Source organism: Labrus mixtus, chromosome 11, assembly GCF_963584025.1.
Source record: "Labrus mixtus chromosome 11, fLabMix1.1, whole genome shotgun sequence".
In the NCBI taxonomy this organism is placed as follows: domain Eukaryota; kingdom Metazoa; phylum Chordata; class Actinopteri; order Labriformes; family Labridae; genus Labrus; species Labrus mixtus.
The window spans coordinates 5,137,194-5,156,466 of NC_083622.1; the positions used below are offsets into that span (position 1 = coordinate 5,137,194).

Genomic DNA, 19,273 nt, shown 5'->3' on the forward strand with positions numbered 1-19,273 from the left:
AGCATGTGCCTTACAAAGACAAATCCTGGGTTGTTGTGCTGTTTGTCATTCAAACACAAAAGGCTACTCACTTTCTATCTGTTCCTCCATCTCCTTCGCCCTCTCTGCCTCAGGTGTAATCCAGAGTAATTTCCTGTGATAAGGTCAGATCTAGAGTAAAGCCTTGTTAGGGGGTAGCTGGCACAGGATGTGGATTTAACCCCCTTTGGCGGTGTAGTAGTGGGGTGACGAGGAGGTAGAGAACGGTGGAGCTGAGATGGTGTGGATAGGGGGGAGTACCCCGTGTGTATAGCTCAGTTATTAGTCCAAAGAGGAGAAAACGTATAGTTGGGTTAAGGTAGACTTCATGGCAGTGTAGGACACTGACTTTAAAGTGTTTTCGTCCTCAAACTTGTAGTACACAGAAAAAAAAGTGAAGGCGTGTGTAAAACAAGGAAATGCTTAATCATGGTGGGAAAATGAGTCTCTGGAAGAGCTTGTTTATGCCACTTTAACTTTGTCTGACAAAACTAAAGAAATGGTTTCTACGAAGAACGACTTTTTTCGTTCGTTGGGAGTCGTTTGTTTTTTTTAACCTCAAACAGATGTTAACTGCATTGCTCTCTCAAAGCCACCAGACTCCATTGAATAAACACTCATTTTACCTTGCAAAACACAGGATCTACTGGTCTGATGCTGCCTCGAGGGAACAGCGACTTCTGGGTTTTGCGTGGTGAAATTGCTGTTTTTTTTGTTTGTAGACAGAGTCTGGTGGATTTAAAGGGATGTTACGTCAACATACAAAGTTGATACCTGTATGATTCATTTTAACACAACAAAGTATGCGCACGGGATGTAGAAATCCAAAAGTCCCCTTACAGAGGATCACTTCAAATCCTCGACCGCCTATTCCAATATACAGACAAGAACACATCATGTTCAAAACCAGAGGCACACCATAGCGCTTTCTACATATTTGCAGCTCTGATTCCAGTCAAATTGAGGTGTTTGGTTTTTTTTCTGTGAGAGGCATTGTGGTGATGCTAGGCAACACGCAACTGCATGTCAATCACTACACATAACAGTAGTTATATTAAGACAACAAAAACACGAAACCAGAACTTCCTTTCACAAGAGAAGCTCAATCACTCATGGTCAGTGACTCCTTGCACTATAGGACACAAGACATTTGTGGAATTTTGTGTCAGCCATGGTGTGGTTATGTGGTTATGAAACCCTCGTTCTGTAGAGAGAGAGAGAGAGGAGGGAGAACAGAGAGAGAGCAGCCATGGTGCATTCAAATTCACAGTTCAGAAAATACTGACAATTCTCCAATATTATTTTGGATTCTTATAAAGATGCAAAGGTTATGTTAATGTCACTTACAAAAAGACAGAGAGCCGAGGAGGTGACACCGCCTAGTGCACCAAAACATCAGCAACATTCTAGTGTATTTGAGCTATTTAGACAGTGTGCACTGCAGGAGTTTGCCTGCAGTTTTTGGTGTTTAAAAACGAGAAATCACCCAACATCAGGTGCCCCAGACTTCCATATTTGTTGCTGTGGTATCGAAAAGGTATCCAACACGTTTGAGTCTTTCTATCGTTTTGAAATGTTAAATTCTGGTATTGTGTCCTGCAAAGGTTAAAAGTGTCCTGCAGTAAAGACTTGTAAACGTTATCTCCACCCGGGGAGCTAATCGGTGTGGTAAATCGGCACATTCCACTCTATACCGTAAATCCAGCTGCCTCACGAGGTAACCTAATGTAGGCAAACATGTGAAATGAGGAGGGACCCCTCCTATAAAGGTCCGGGACTTTGTTTCTTCTTACAGGGACCTCAAAGGATCCATTTAAAAGAAGTGTCACTGTTTCAGGCTTTTAGTTTTTAGCTCAAGTGTTGTCTCATGGTAAGGAGCGGCATTCATCCTCTTCAAAAAAAAAAAAAAAGCAAATGTGACGAGGTTAACTGTGATACCCTGAATGTATAACTCCTGTAAGAGCAAGTTGAAATGTAAGGTGACCTATCAAAGGTGTATCCGTTGTGTCACAGACAATTAAATGTCACAGAGCCATGCAAAAAGGTTTCCTTGAACATGTGTATTCTTAGGCTGCCAAGGCACTAAAGTTCCCCCACTGCAGTGATCTGGTACAGATAGACCGCCCCCACCCCCCAAACACTGCTTTGGAAACTTCACGGTGTAAGCCTCTTCAAAATCCAAGGAAAATCCTGCAAACCACTTGAAGAGACATGTCATTATTCCACTGTCTGGGTGTTCCTGCACACATAAACAAACGGATTACCTTAAATCTGACAAACAGCGGGCGGCACAGCCTTTTACATTTTTTTCCTTTCATAACATGTGAGACAGCATTTTTTTTGGTTCCAAGCAATAATCGCTTATTTGTTTTATGTTGGGTGGGGTGGGGGGGGGGGAGAGAGAGAGAGAGAGAGAGAGACAGGGCATGTAGGGAGACTCAGTTCACAAAGGGTAATGAACATGACAGCCATTTGCTGAGGAAAACACATTTTCTATAAAGCAAAAGAAAAGCCATAATGATTTGTTTGTGTACTATCTACCAAAGTGTGTGCTTGGAGCGCAGCCGCCTTGATTGACTGTAACATGTCCCGTCCATATTCACAGGCCTGGATTCATGAGACATGCAGCAGACAGACCGGCTGATTCATTCACTTCTTAGCATCTTAGACTCCTTAACATCTCAGACTGTCCAACTGTGTGTAAATAGATGTTGACTGAGACAGCAGGCTACTAACCACCCCCAACCACCACCACCATCAGACACACACACACACACACACACACATTTGACGGATGGCCTGTCTTCAAACACACTAGGACTACAAATCTGCCCTGGTCCCAAGGGCATTTTGGGAACTAAGGGAGGAGGTCTGGTGTGTGTGTGTGTGTGTGGGTTGGGGGAGCAGAATCGAGACACAAAGGGAGTCCCAGCAGCCAGTGACGGGGTTGTGATTGCCGTCCTGGCTGCAGCTTCAAGTGAGAGTGCTGCAGGGAGAAGTGGAGAGACGAGGGGAATGACCTTTCGCTGCTTTGGACTTTAGAAGTCTCAGCCTGAACTTGACCCGCTGAGCTGCAGTGAGCCGAGCTTTTTCCGGGCTGCATTTTTCCACAGTGTTTGTGGCTTCAAGGTTCGCCAGTTTGATTCCAAAAAACACCAGGTTGCACGGCCCCAAGATGGGAATGCTATACGGGAAAAACTCTGGATGGTGGTCTAGCTGATTGAAGGCAAAAAAAGAAAAACTCACTCAAAAAGCCATAAGCAATGCTAGCCCTGCAGTGCTCAAATGACATGATGTATGGTTAAACATCCAGGACAGTGTGTGTGTGTGTGTGTGTGTGTGTGTGTGTGTGTGTGTGTGTGTGTGTGTGTGAGGCTCAGTAACACAGAGACAAATACACAAACAAGGGAACTCACACAGCTTCTCTATACACACTGCTACTCTGCACCTCAAAAGAAAACAGTTTTAAAGATGCTTCGAGGAGTTTTCTCATAAACAGATAAATGTAATGTTAACATTCAGCGTTACTCATCCAAAGAGTCAGTGTGGTGTGTCACACCAGCCAAACTAACATGATGATTGCATACAAACACAACAGGATGAGCAAGAACAAACAAACAGTAAACCAGTCGTGTAAGCATTGCTCCGTCGACCTTAAAGTGCTTTAAACTCCAGAGCTGTAAACATGTCAATGAATTTTACTTTCCAATTAAATCATCGAACTAAGATCATCCAAATTAAAAAAAAAAAAAAAAAAGACTGAAGCTGTTTATCTCAAGAAAGGTAAGATTCAAGACAGGGATGTGAGCTTCTGTAGTAAAAGATAACCACTTTAAAAAAAAGGTGAAACCTGATACTTTCTACAGTATTTCTGCTGCTCGCTATGTGAGTTTGTGTTTATTTCCTGGGCCATCAGAGTGCGTCTGCAGGTCCACTGTATGGTGCAAAAAACAGGGTCTGGGGGGGGGGGGGGGGGCTCTGTCTTAACATTAAGAAGGAGCTCTTTCTCAGCCGCCTCAAGTTGTGCACCGCCGATCACTGCTGTAACCCCACAGCTCCGGAGAGGTGGCAGACTAAGAGGGGCTTGCACCGAGAGACACGCCATCTAAGTGTAGAAATTCCCTGTGAAATTAATTACAGACGCAGTGATCGCAAAAGAGGAGTCTGTCTGGAGGAAGAAGAAGAAGAAGAAGAAGAAAAAAGATCGTCTTCTTCTTTTCTTAAAAAGCTGCTGTTAGGTTGTCTTTGCCATTCCCCTCCCCGAGGTCCCAGAAAAAGGAGTTTGAAGTATTTTTTTTTCAAGGTTCATTACTAAAAGTCATGAATAATAAAACTTAATAAAAAACTAATTTCAAATCAACAACACCTTCACAAACAAACAAAAAAAGATGCAAAAAAAAAAAAAAACACACACAAACCCCAAACAAACAACAAAGAGCTTAGTGAGAGATTGGATTGGCTGTCTGGCAGGAGACTGCAGGGTAAATATTGGCTGAGCCTGAGAGTGGCTGTCTGTGTGTGTGCGTATGTGTGTGTGCGTATGTGTGTGTGTGTGTGTGTGTGTGCGCGCGCATACATCTAGTAGTAAATGTGTGCGCATGTCTTTGTGTACATCTTCCTGTATATGTCTGAGGGAGAGTCAACAAGTAGCAGAGTGTGTGTTTGGCCTGAGGTAGTTGACAGATGACCCTGCTGCCACCTACACACTAACACCACTCATACACGGGATTACAGATCAGGCCTTTTACATCCGTCTGGCTGGCTGGCCCCTGCTGCAGGCTAACTGTTACATACACACAGACGCAGACAGCCACTCAAGTCTCTGACACATAGACCCGGGCCTCTCCCAAGAGGCGAGGGCATGTATACAGCTATACTGCTATGTGTGCATCTAAAGACGCTAAAGGATAACAGAGATATTCTTAGAATATACCATGTGGGTTTGTTTCACTCTGTCTCTGGGTAGAAGCATGAATGCTGAGTGATGGTACTTCCAATACCAAGAGGACACATTATTATGTGTTTTTCTACAGAACCCAAAGTAAAAGGATGCTCCAAAGCTTGAATGTCTGAGCACACAAACATGCAAGAACTTTGCTAGAACTGTGAAAAGCAATCGCCCGAATTGTCAATAAAAGAAAAGTTCTCGTTATTTTCCAGATAATTCGATAAAGCGTTTGGTTCTATACTGATGGGAAAATGTCCACTGAAGTCTCTAAAGCCCCAGGTCATCCTCTTAAATGTCTATATTTGTCTTCAAGAAATAAAAACATCTTCTTTATAATTGATTTAAAACAGAAAAGGTTGGAAGTTCCCACATTTGAGCGACTGGAAACAACATTTTCTATGTAACGTAGAATTACTGATGAGTAATGGATGGTCAAAACAAATCTGGTGTTTACTTCTTAGAAAAAGTACGCTTACAATCAGATAATTGATCCAACATTTAGTACAGGACAACTAATCAAACCAGAGATTGCGATGCTTGTTTCTGTTCTGGACATCTTACGTCTGGCCGACACTAAAAAGATTTGATATTTTTTTACAGATGTTGAAAATGTGAGTCCACATATAACGATAGATTTTGTTTCCTGTAGTAAGTGGTTAGCAACAACACGTCTAAAGCAACACACCTCAACAGACTGCATTCACAAACAACCAGAGTCCGACTCTCTCACTTAAACTCAACTTTAGAGCCAACAATTATGGCGGACGATAGGCAGGAAGACTTGGCAATGGATTTTGGACTTCCTTTAACTGAAATTCAAGAAGATGGGGGGGGAAAAAACTATGTATGATAAGTTCCGTAACAGTTTCTTTAAGCTACTTTGCCTAGTTTAAATCATGAAAGCTCATGTCTAAGTGCTTCTCTGATTGCTCATGTACTTTCACTTTTGCTCGGGACTCTTCTGGGAATCCATATTACAAAATAGAGCAGTGGGCTGCTTTCAAGATGACACCTCTTGATTGAAAAAAAGAAATGGGTATTTGCATTATGTGAGAGGGAAATGACCTCACACAGCTGGCACATAAGATATCTGCCCGCCTGTTTAAGAGAAAAAGAGACGGGGGCCGATAGGAATACGAGTCAATACCAGATTAAATGACACGAGTGTTGAAAATGTTTGCCATGGCTCTCCCCCCTGCAGGGACCATATACCATCACACTGAAATCTAACTTCCTCTTAAACTGGATTTGAGTGAGTGAGTGATAGCTTTTATGACTGTTGGTGATGTATAAATGTGTCCAGAGAAAAGGTTATTGGGTATGCTGTGACGCTGCTGACTGTAGATTAAAGTTAAAGAATCTGCGTAATGTACAGTAAATCTTTATGGAGCCGTGGTGTTTGACCTCAGGGACTCTATAACACCACACCTACAACACAAGATAACTGCAGCCCAGCAACAGCTAGAGCAAACACTTGTTAAAGATCCTTTTCTTTTCAAATCCTACATGTGACCCCCCCCCCCCCCCCCCCCCCCCCCCCCGGTGTGTGTGTAGGCAGAGGTTCGACTCCTGGCCGTGACACACTATATCTGCGCTCTGATCCCTCCATGTTCGAAGTCCCATTCAATTTTTTTTTTTCCTCCTCGTTTGAATAAAGAGGAAACACACCAGTGAGACCGCCCGCTCTGCTTTAAAAAAAAAAAAAAAAAAAAAAGAAAGAAGAAGAAAAAAAAAAAAAAAAAGGCAGACTGTAGCTCTTTTCTTCAGCCAGAGAAATCATCAAAGCATGAGCTACATTATTCAGCCTTTGCCGAGTCTGCATGACAACACAGCCGACAAACAAGAGCTCTTTTCAAACCAGACGGCCACTACAGTAGGACACAGCTATTTCAAACCACTTGTGAATGGAGCTCTCTCCAGCTAGTGAGAACGTTGTAAAATAAAGATGCTTAAGCACTGAAAATATCAACGCCGGCATTATAACGTGGTTACAAAAACCCCCCGGATGCATACGTGATCTTCTAAACATTTTCTTGGTTCTTTCTGTGATGCCATTACAGCAAACAGCTATTATCACAATTATTTGACTCTCTTGCAGCTCACTTCTGAAGTCTGAGGCACTTCTTCTGGATTATCTAATTAGTCTCTCTCCGCTGTGTGTCTGTGGACGCACGAGCTCATGCCTGACTGTGTGTGTGTGTTTTTTTTTTTCCTGGCTAGCAATACGATGATGCCACAGAAAACGAATGGTCGCACACCAGTCCGTCTGCCAGACACACACACACACACACACACACACACACACACACACTTCTTGGTTACAATGTGGCGTCAGCACAACCACCCACTGCTGCCAAATCTGAATCTAATATCCTGCGTTCACCTCACGTTGCCCAGGCCTGGCCCTCTGCCCCAATGGAAATTACACATCACTGTAACTCTGTCCGTGCGTCTGTAGCTTGTCTGTGTGTCTGCGTGTCTGTCTCTCAATATGTCTGCCTGTCTCGCTTCAGACGAGTGTGTGTGTCTCAGCTCTGTTTATATCTCTGTCGGTACTTGTCTGGCCGCCTGCCTGTGAATCTACCCGCCTGTCTGCATGTCTGCTATGTGCCCGTCTCCTGTTTATTTGTCTTTGGCGGTCTGTCTGCAGATCTGTCAGAATGGATACATACACTGTCTGTCTGGCTGACTGTCCCCGTGCGTTAACTGCCTGTCTATCTGCCTGCTTGCCTGAATGCCTGCATGTGTCTGTCTCTGCTTCAGTCATAAAAAAAAAAAAAAAGAGGAACATCTGCAGTGGATCTAGCAGGCAGCAGCATTAGGGCAGAGTTGATAATGATAGTTTCTCTCTGTGCTGCTCACAAGGCAGACAGACATAACATACCATTCCAGCGTTTCCTGTCTATGCTGACAGGCAAACTATTTAACCCTATGTGGTGATCCCATCCGAGCACATACAGTCCTGCAGGCCCCTGTGAGGCTAAATCTCCCAAATTAAACCAACAACCTGCCTCTGGGCAAGTTGACATGTGTAGAAAGTGAACTTTCTGTTAAATGGAAAACTTAAAAGTGAAGACTACAGAACTACTGTAAATCTGCAATCTCTCACAGAAACTTAAAATAGCCTAGGCTAAAGGACTATGCCAGATTTTTAAGGGTGAGCAAACCCTATCCCTATAAACCAGAAACACAACATAAAGTGTGACACAACCACTATAAATCTTATACTGTGTGCTACATATTTTTTTTAACTCCCTATTAAAAACAGACATCAGAGGTCCCAGTAGGCTGTGTTCTGTAAAGTCATCGTAAAGTTTCTATATAGGACATTGCAAACATGAAAGTCCTCACAGAGGTCTTGCAGAGAGAGAGGAACAAATGGCAGAAGGAGGGTCAAGAGCAAGAGAGAGTTTTGCATACTCGTCTGGAAAGCAATACTTCAGTCTGGTCTGTTGCCCTTCTTTCGGTACACTTGAGACTGCGAACATACAGCGGATTAAGTCGGCACTGAAGTCTACTGGTGTGGAGGTTTTTAAGGTCAGGAAGAAACGCAACTAATGCTACTCACATATCTCCATTCCCTGTGGCTGGGAAGCGGTGCAGTTGCAGGAGCAGGTGACATTGGAGTTGCCGGGGCCGCCAGGGGCCGTTAGGTTTTGCATGGGGCTGGGCAGACTGGGACACCGCTCCGGGGAGAGAGCCGCCGCCACCGTCGGGGCCCCACGACGGGAAAACAACAGAAAACTTCCAGGCAGCGGCAGCTGAGTCCGCCGCTATACGAGTAACTCCAGACAGTTTCGCACTTATCTTCCACGGTTCTTCTCACGCCATATTTGTCTCTGAGCGGCTCGGGCAGAGAATTAGGAGGAGATTTGGGGACGAGCCATTGCCCGTGGCTAACGCATTGTATAGTTTTTTCCGTTCCCTTCCTTCGCCGCTGAGAGCAGCTGTCCTTCCTCTACTAGAGCAGAGCAGACACAGCGGGCTCAAGCACCGCCCACAGTCTGACAGACAGCCACTACGGCGAATCAGGAGGCTGAAGGGGCGGGGCTGACAGAGGGAAAAAGAGGTGCTGCCTTCAGGAGCGCAAGGAAAAAAACAGTATTCTGCCTCCATTAAGTAGAAAACATTTCAAGATGGTACATCTTGTAAAATAAAAATGGAAATGTCTGGAATTACTTTCACAAATGTGTCAGGGAGTTTTTTAAAAGCTTTCTGGGTAGCAAAACATCCAACTCAACCTCAATTTGTGCTGAAGAAAGGCAAATGATATGATGTAGATTTGAAACTAAAAGCTAAAAAAAACATCCATTTGTGATAAAATAAAAAAAAACGTCCTTATAACAAAAAGGTAATGTGCCTAATATATGTATAATACTTTAAAGGATTTGTGTAAAGATGTAGAATTATGTTTATAATCAATCACTTTCTCGTGCTTTAGCAGCTTTACCTCAAATGAGTGCAACTATTTTGTTTATCTAGGGGCCCCCGTTTTTTTTTTCCCGTCATGCTGTGTCAGGTTGTGGTAAATATTGATGAAGGCCCTTGCATACATTAAATGATGAATGCATTAATTGGCCATCGTGCTGCTCGGCTATTCACAACATTACAATTCAGGGAGTGCTGCCCCTGTTTAGACTAATATTATCTTAGCACAGTTGACACTAAAACAAATACTGACCACATCACAGTAGTATATGTACGACACTGTATACATAATCTTTTTAACTGTTGACATGCAGAATATTGTGTGGCATTTTATTTCTAAAGTGAAACAGCTCATCAAGTTGAAACTACTGTAAAAAGTGCTACATGTGCATTGGCGTATGTACAGTTTTCACTCCTGGAATATCGAGCTGTACAAGGAGAACTTGAAGGCAGCAACAGAGAAGGGATGGGACAGGGGGGTTATATGTGTGTCTGGGTTGCAGGAGGGTGGGTGTTCATGGGTGGGTTGGAGGGTGGTGTGTGGGGGGCTGACCTGACTCAGAGAGCTAGCAGATGGCTGGGTCTTGGTTGACAATGGCTGTGGGAGAGCAGAGCAGGGAAGAGGCGAGGCGAGGCGAGGGAGGGGGGGGGGGGGGGGGGGAGGCAATGCCGGGACTGGTCTGTCTGCTGTGTTATTTGGGGAGGGTGGGGAGAGCGCTTCGAGTTTCACTCCCTTGTTACGGCGGGCCGCAGCCAATGGAGACGGCCCTTTGAAGGGGCTAACCTTGAGGTGACCCCCCGCGCCAGTCTTGTGGTTCAGGGGCACATGTGCAGCAGAGGAGCAATCCACCCCCACCCCCCCACACCCTCACCCACTAACCCACCTCCTATCAAACTCAACACATCCCCTCTGAGTCCAACTAACAGTGCACCCTTCCACCCAACACACACACACACACACACACACACACACACACACACACACACACACTGTAGCACAGGACCGTCTGCAGTCTATAAATAAACTAGGCTGTTCAAATCTGAGAGAAGCACTGAATGCCACCCTAGACCAGCAGGTTCCTAAACTGTGGTCCAGGGACCGTAAGAGGCCACTAAATAGCTTTTAGGTTGCCCTTAAACCTGAAGATCCACTTTGAACTTTAACTCCCTGCGAGAACAGAAAAGAGAATAATAAAGGAATTACTCTCTTCCAGAATCATATTTCTTCATATCCATGTGAGAAAATCTCATCTTTTTACTGGCCTTGACTGAAAAACTGTTTGGGAAGTGCTTGCTCTTAGGGGGGGGGTTGACTATTTCGATTCTGAAAACACCAGTTACCATTGGCAATAAAATGGCCCTCTGTGAAGGGAAATAAGCAAATGGGAAAAGAAAAAGACCTCCAACAGATGTTGTGCATTAAATGGCGCATCACCAGCCAAGTTCTATATCCAATCATGCAAAAATGTTTCCTTGACAGCTTTCAATGAATTCCACACGCTGAAGTGACACTTTTGGAAGGGGGGAGAGAGAGAGAGAGAAAAAAGACGCATGACCCTGACACAATTTACAAACGGCTGGCAGCTGTCATAATTTTATTGAAGCAACAAATTGAGGCGCTGCCGTCTTGTCAGCCAAAGCAACAATATTAATCGAGATACTGAGGAGTTTTTTTTTTTTTTTTTTTCTCCTGCCTTAAGAGGTCATTCTCATGTCTGCACACACACACACACACACACACACATATATAAAAACACACCTCAGACACTCAGACATGCACGCACAGCCCAGACAAGTACTCATCTAAAGACACACTCATACATCGATTCTCTTGCAGCCCACCTCTATCTGCTCATAAGCACACCACCACCAAACAGCACTCACACACACTCAGACACACACACACACACACACACACACACACACACACACACACACAGTCTGTCTGGAGCGTCAATTTAGTCCCCCGGGGAGCACACAGGGTGACACCACTAACAGGCCAGACTAGACAGCCAGCAGACAGATAAATACTAGGCACGGCTGAATACCAAATGCACTCTAGTCTACCAGCTACCCTACCATCCCCCCTGACTGCAGTCTGCACACACACCCCCCCCCCCCCACACACACACACACACACACACACACACACACACACACACACACAGACTGCACACACTGCCTCTCTGTGTCTCTCTCAGGGGAAACGTCTGTCTCATCGTGCATTTGAGGAATACTAACTTTAGGTTGATAGGTTTATCACGCTTGGCACGTGTGCATGTGTCTATTTTAGGAACTTTGCATGGGGCTTTCCTGCTCACACGGGGCTTTCATGCTTATTCAGGAGTCCCTCTTGTTTTGTGACCCGTTTCATTCAAAAGCATGAAATGTTCCTGTTAGGCTTAAAATATCGACAAACGCAGAACTTCTTTTCATATCAGATGCAGGCAGGAAAAGAAACCAAACAATCACGTGTCTGCGTTACCATTAACAACGCTTAAACAGCACCAGTCCAGCTTCCTTTGAAGCCAGGGCGGGCCTGTTGTGCATGTGTGCATGCATGTGCTTTTTTTTTTTTTTATAATTGAAGATTAGTTTAAATGGGAGGTTTCCTGCCAGTATTTTCACCATGTGCAGGCGACAGATGACAAATAAAGATGGACAAGAAACAGTTTCACTTAATACTCTCTCACCAGCCGCTGATGCTTAAAAGTTTAGATGTTTGTGATAAGACCCTGAATGCATCACGAATGTCATCAGGCAGATACTGTACAAAGAAGCACATTTAAAGGCCTCAGCAAAAGATAGGTGCACTCCTCTGAAGAAGCCCCATGGTATCCAGAGAAACTTCTTCATCTGAGCTTGTGTGCAGCCGACAGAGACACTACTTCATAGCGCCATCTTGTGGCTCGGCTGGAAAAACTCAGTTTTTTTTTTTTTTTCTACATCATTCCAAACATGGACTGGAAAAACTGTTCCACTTCTCTGGTGTCTGCTTCAGTTCTCCTTGAATAAGTCGCTTCATTACTTCTGAAAGTAAAGCCGTCTCCCAGGTCCGGCTTTAAGCTTTGAATCAATTATGCTTCGTCTTCATCAGAAAAGCACGTGGGAACACACGGAGGAGGACACAGGGAAAATACAAAAATAAAAAGTCCCATCCTACATCCTATTTTAAGGTGATCCTCGCTATCTTGTGCACAGAAACTGCAAGGCTGAGAGACAGTTCTAAAGAGTATAAGTGTGACCTGAATCATACTGGGCAGTTTCAAAAGGAGAGCTTAGACATTAAAATGCAAAAATGAAGAAGTAACTTGCATGACGAGGACAGTTACAAATAAACTGAGGCTCGGGGCTACATAAGGGACAATTTAGAGGACATTGTAATCCAGATTATTACACAGTTTCTTTGTTAAATGAATAGATAGTTTGATAAATAGATTGATTTAAAACATGATTTTATTCTACAGCTGAAGCTGCTCTTACAAAAACTACAACACTGAATTGTGTTGGCTTCCTAAAATGAGCCTCGAACCGTTGTAACTCAAATGAAACTGAATATTTCCACTCATGGTGAGGTTGACTGCTTTCAGAAAAAGCAGATAGTAGACTGCGCTAATTAACCAATCAGAACGGAGTATTCAACTAAACCTTGCTGAAAACAAACTTTACAACACTTAACTTAGGTAATGGCTTTGGAATATGTGACACACTTTGTTTAATCAAAGACACACATGAAGTACATTGTAAGTAATGTGGGGTCAAAAGTCATGTTTTTTGAAGCCCAACCCACCGTAACTACTCATCTGATTAGTTTGTCCGCTGTAAGTTCCCAAACTTTCTAAAAGTGAAATACTTCATGCATGAAGTGCAGACTAGAAATGTCTTCAACGGAGTTCAACTGAATTCACATTTTTATCCACTGAGTCAAATCCTGCTTGCGTTCAGTTCATTTAACAGTATTTAGTGATGACGGTGATAGTGATCATAACGACGCATTAAAAATCGTCTGATCAAAGGAAATGTAGTTTTCAAGTGATTTTTTAAAGCAATCTATGTTTTTATGAAAGAACATTTATGAGCAAACATTCTTTTATCTGTCAGGTTTTAGTTTTATAACTTCATGATGTAAACTGATAACTGTTGTACTTATATATATATATATATATATATATATGTATATATATATATATATATATATATATAGACTTATGTTATACTACTGTCTAACCAATGTGTACATATGAATAGTCACTACTTTTTCTTTTAAGAATGATTATGTATATGCTGATATTTGACTGTATGCTAGTATTTTATGGTTCACTTATATGAGCATGTATAGGCATTTCTTCAATACCGAACCATCTTCTTTTTTATTTCCAACTGACCCAAAATCAAGTTGCTCTTTGTAACTGAATAAATCTCCTTAGCCTGTTATCAATTTGTTTTAAAAGAAAGTGTGAAAGGCATTTTAGGCGAAGGTGTTTGATATGTTTCTACATGTCAGTCATTATCCATTAAAAAAATAAGGTCTAATAATAGCGCGTAATCATCACAAGTAACTTCTTGGTGAGCTCTTTGAGACACACAAAAGAAAAGGCAGTTGCTGCATGATCTTGCTGTCAGAACGACGCTTGACGTCTTCTGGAAAATGATCACGTTGAAGGGGAATGAGAAACGAGGTGAAAGCAACCGTTAATTAATAATCAGGAGGTGTCTCGGTCATTTTTACTAAAATGTTCTGTGTCTGACTGTAGAAACTAAAACTACGGAGCCCCTGAAGTCCCAAAAAGTGGAGAAAAAAAACAACAAACTTGTGTGCACGAGTTAATATCTTGTTCCCACAAGTTATTATGTTGTGTCAGTAAGTTGTGCTTGTGTGCACAGGTTTTTTATTTTACTTTTTTGGGACTTCAGGGGCTCCATACTAAAACACAACCCTGGATTTATCAAATTAAAATATGGCCAGCAGTGTCTCCAAAAGTCATCGTTTTAAGGGTCCCAAAACACCAGAGCAGTGTAGATGCTATAGGTGTTAAAGTTGCCAAATTTGTAGTTTTTTTCTTTTTCAGATTCACTTTTTTAATCCCAGAGGCTGTGCTACTCACACATCTAGGCCCCAAGAGATGTCAGATAGAGTTGGCCTCATACAGGGACCACTGGGCAGGTCGAGCCTTGCTCAAGGGCAGCTGCGCAGTACTTTAGTGTACTCGCATCATTCTAGGTCTAGACCTTCCAAAGAGTAAGGTATACATCTGCGCCTCTTGTAAAGTGTCTTGGGGAAAAAATGTGATGTTATGAATCGGCACTATACAAATAAAGATGATTGATTGATTGTCTGATACTCCGGTCCATGCTGGGACTCTAATTCTCGACCCACTGCCACCTCTAGATAAGGCCGGTGATGCTGTCAGCTGGACCTGTGCAGGCATATCCCATTGGATTTCAAGTCATCACCTTGACCAATCAGCCATCACAGCTTCGAGAAGAATGAGCGTGGCTGTAGCTGTATAAAACAGGAATACGCACATTAAGTGTGAGGCTTTTGGAAAGCAGTAGTCATGAAAAAAGTAACTTCCAACCAAAGAACTATATAGATACGCTTTCAGTGTTTAATCCATTACTGTTCAGGTTACTTTATTTGTACCCGTAGGCAGATTTGGTTGCAGGGAGAGACACTTAATACAACACAGACAATACATAAAACACACAAAGTGCAAATGTACACGGGTAAAAGTGCTGAGGAGTGCTGAAGCGCGCAGGTTCCAATCACAATTAATAAAACAAGTTGATCTGTGAAAGCTACAGAGCCGAGAAGACCAGAATAAATAATCCACTAAGAAGCATGACAACAACTTCTCAGGCTGCTCTCTCCGTCCGTCCATGTGTGGTGTATTCATGCTTTTAAAATATGTTCTTTTTGCCCATTATGTTTGTTGAAGGAGACCAAATCAGCTGATAGGAAGCTTCTGTTTAAAGTGGAGTTGGTAAAGTGTTTTTTTTTTTTGTTTAAAAATGATAACTGTTACATTTTTATTTTGTCATGTAATCACCTACAGAATCACAATTCATCTCAATGTGCTTTGAAATGACCCACGTACATTGATTGACTTTCTTGAGTTCTTGAGAAGTTGAGTAGATTCAACGACCGGGCCGAGGTTGCAGCAGGTCAAACGCATTACTCCAACAACAAAATTAAGAAAAACTGTTTCTCCTCGACACCTTCATGTCAAATATCCTCGCCTGCCTCTGCGATGTTTTTCACACATGCACAAAGCTCCGCAGACGTCTTTTAGGAATTCTCTAGAGTGAGCTGCACGTGTGAATGCAAACCCGGACTTCACCCCAACTTTTCTCCTGTGCGCCTCGTGGTTAATATTTCTGTGTGAAGTCAGGATGAGCTGATTGCGCAGGTAAAGGTTCACTGCGGGAAGGCGGGAGGAGAATTACATTTGTGACACGCATCGAGGGTGCGGCCGGTGTCCAACTGATGTTGTGCACATTACGAGCTTCAAACTGTTTTCTGCTCGTCAGTGTGTTCTTCTCTTAAGTTGATACAGAGAATAGGTCCAATTTATCGTAACAAAAACTGACATCATAGCGTCAGACTTTTCTTCATCCGCCATCTTCGATATCTTGCAAACATTACAACCACTGCTGTCTTGCCTCAATAGAGCTACCCTAACCCTAAACTCCTGTTGAGGCCGTTTCTATCCAACATCACTCATGCCTGTTTGTCCCCTAGCCCAAAAAAACCAAATCCTTCAGTGGGCGCAGCCTTAATCATGGGACTCGTGTGTATGAAAGTGCTTGCGCATGACGGTGATCCATTTTGACTATGGCATAACATTTTCAGTCAGACTAATAACTCCAAACACCCCGTGACTTCTGTGTGGAGTCGGTGTTACTGAATGCCGTTCCAAATGTCAGAACAAAAGATGGATATGACTCAGCCTTAATACCAAGGCTGAATGGGATTCATGAATTAACCGCAATGCATCTCAGCAGCTGACAGAGCTGTGGAGCGGGAGCAGACAGAAAGAGAGAGAAGGAGAAGGAGAAGGAGAAGGAGAGAGAGAGAGAGAGAGAGAGAGAGAGAGAGTGTGTGTGTGTGTGTGTGTGTGTTTGCTTAGGCATTGACTGTCTTCAGCGGAGAGCTATAAGTAACAGAAAGGCCACTCCAGACAGTCAGATTGCAGAGTAGAGAGTTGCTTTCAATAAAAGCGTCTGGCTTGCCACATCATATTTGCTGCTTCCTGCCCTTGTCTGGCTGCAATGCCGTGTCATATCCTGTCCGCACAGGTGCACCAGCTGTCTGGTTTCCCACCCCTCTCATTTCTACACACACACACACACACACACACACACACACACACACACACACACACACACACAAACTCACTTCCACCCCTGTCATTTCCTAAACCACCCCTCCCTACCTTACTGCCGCAGGCACCACTGCAATGACACCACAGCACACACTAAAAAGTTGTCCGTGTGTGTGTGTGTGTGTGTGTGTGTGTGTGTGTGTGTGTGTGTGTTTGACTGAGACAGACAGAGAGAGAAAGAGAAGGAGAAAGGAGGATGACAGACAGACAGACAGATAGACTGTGTCCGTGTTCGCTCTAAGTTTGGGTTTGAATGAGAGGAAGACCGATTGAATTCGACAGATCAAGAAAAAGATAGACGCCGCCTGAGGTGGCGGATACTTTACCGAGTGGAAGAATGAATAAATGAAGCGAGGGAGGAGGAGAAGAAGAACAGAAGAAAAAAAGAGGAGAGGGGAGGAGTGGAGGAGGAGAGGAGAGAATAGAGGTAGAGAGGAGAAACAGATTAAGCAAAAGCCGGTGAGTCGTGAAGAGAGGGACCCAGAAAAGGAGACAAAAAGAAAGAGTAGATAATCAGCAGGTATTGAGCTCTTTTCACCCCTGCGGTAGGGCCCTGCTGAGCATTGTAATGGGCTGTCTGCCCAGCTGGGCCGATGAGCTCATGTCTGGCTTTAATGCCAATCTCCTGAACTGGCACACAGTAGAGTGCAGACGCAACACCGCAACGCTACCTACCGCTCCACCTCTGCCGGAGGAAGGAGGGAGCACAGCTGAGAGAAGGAAAGCGAAAGAGAAAGAAAAGTGGCGGAGGGAATCGGGAGGAGGGCGAAGGTGTGTTTTGTGAATGTCTGTGTGTGTGTGTGTGTGTGTGTGTGTGTGTGTGTGTGCGCCACTTCCGTCAAAACACTGATAAGAGCTTCAAACCAGACGGTAATAATCACACAGCCAGCGAGACACACAGCAGCTATAAATGTGTGTGTGTGTGTGTGTGTGTGTGTGTGTGTGTAAAAATGATTTAAGGAGAAACAGGATGAGCAAGGGGGAGAAAGAGAGAGAGAGAGTGTGTGTGTGTGCTGTTTTATGCAGTCATAAACAGCTGTGATTACAGAGTGTGGATGATGCAGGTTACAGCCCACTGCTGTGAAGAGTCCATACATATACTTATAGGTGTACACACACACACACACACACACACACACACACATACATTTACTCGTTGTGACGCCTGAGCTCACTGCAGGCATTTCACATCCACTGTTACACGTCGCTCTCGTCTTCCCAGGTGTCCTGCTCACACAGTGATCTGTGCACGTTGTGTAAACCAAGGCCAAGCAACACAACAGTACAGAGTTCAATGTGCGTCTTCAATAAAGAAGAATCTTAAACAGTTGTGTAATGTTTAAAATTCAGTGTGAAGCTAGTCATTTTGATGTCAAGACGACATTTGTTCGGGCCTTCTAATTTCATTTGGTTGATCAGTTTAAATCTTTGCTCTCATGGTGACTTCACACTTGCAGAAAACTCCTGAAAAACTCCTGATGTGTGAACGCCAACAGCCGAAATCTTTCACTCTGACTGAACCACACGCAGCATTGCTATAAAGGCAAATATTCTCATCGTAGCGTCGTATAGAGGACTCTGTTGCTTCGGCCGCTGCTTCTGCATCTTTGCATGTGTGAACTGCCAGGTCAAGAAAAAAACATCCGGAGCCAGGAGGGTATATGTGAAAACGGCTTTAGTGTCCATTACCTGCAAAACTAACAAAATCATAACTGCATGCTAACCTGCGTAACGTTAGCATTTTGCTCAAAGTACCACATTATCAGATTTTGGTTAAACTTGTTAAACTGTGTCTAAAACAACTAGCCTCTTTTTGAAAATGTAACCACGACTTCACACAGTGTGGGGTATACTAACTGAATCTGTTAGACCTTTACTATTGCCGTTCATGTTTTAATTTGGACATTCATTTGTAAAATGATGATCAAAACATTTACCTTCCATTACATTTGGTTTCTGAAAATCGATTCTGATTATCTTACAAAAAAGCTGCAGATGCAGAGGGTGTTTTTACGCACCCAAAACACTGAACTGCATTGATTTTGTTTGGTAAACAGGCAGAATTAGTGGACACGGGCCCTTACAGCATGCTGGAACACATCCATGTCACCAATAAGTGCAGCAGACACATGGGAAGAGATGAATAAAATAATAAAAGGAACCGAACTAGCATTACCACCTGACTGTCACGCTGTTTTCAGCATACACAAGCAGTAGTAACATGACTATCTTGTGTTTCTCTTTAGTTTATTATCAGACATGTTCATCAGTTGCTGCCTGTGATCCTCCTCACCAAGGGGTGGGTGAGGAGTCCCAAACGGCATGCTAGTACTTTGAGCTAAATGCTCATGTTAAGCAGGTATGAATGCTCATGTTAAGCAGGTACGAATGCTCATGTTAAGCAGGTATGAATGCTCATGTTAAGCAGGTATAGTCATGAATTGTTCAATATGTATATGGAAAATATAAAATGTGAAAAACATATGTATTTAAA

At 43.4% G+C, this 19,273-nt stretch overlaps 1 protein-coding gene across 2 annotated transcripts in view; it reads right to left on the reverse strand.

Moving 5' to 3' along the window:
- LOC132983415 (low-density lipoprotein receptor class A domain-containing protein 4-like) overlaps nucleotides 1-19,273 on the reverse strand; it is a 223,958-nt gene that overhangs the window by 40,048 nt on the left and 164,637 nt on the right. The window contains exon 1 of one of the 2 annotated variants that reach the window (XM_061049706.1): nucleotides 8,535-8,968. The exons of the other annotated variant lie outside the window; for it this stretch is intronic. Within the exon in view, the coding sequence (XP_060905689.1) occupies nucleotides 8,535-8,628 (94 nt within the window). The 5' untranslated portion in view covers nucleotides 8,629-8,968. Of the gene's footprint in view, nucleotides 1-8,534; nucleotides 8,969-19,273 lie in introns of those variants that run through there. 2 annotated transcript variants of the gene reach the window in all.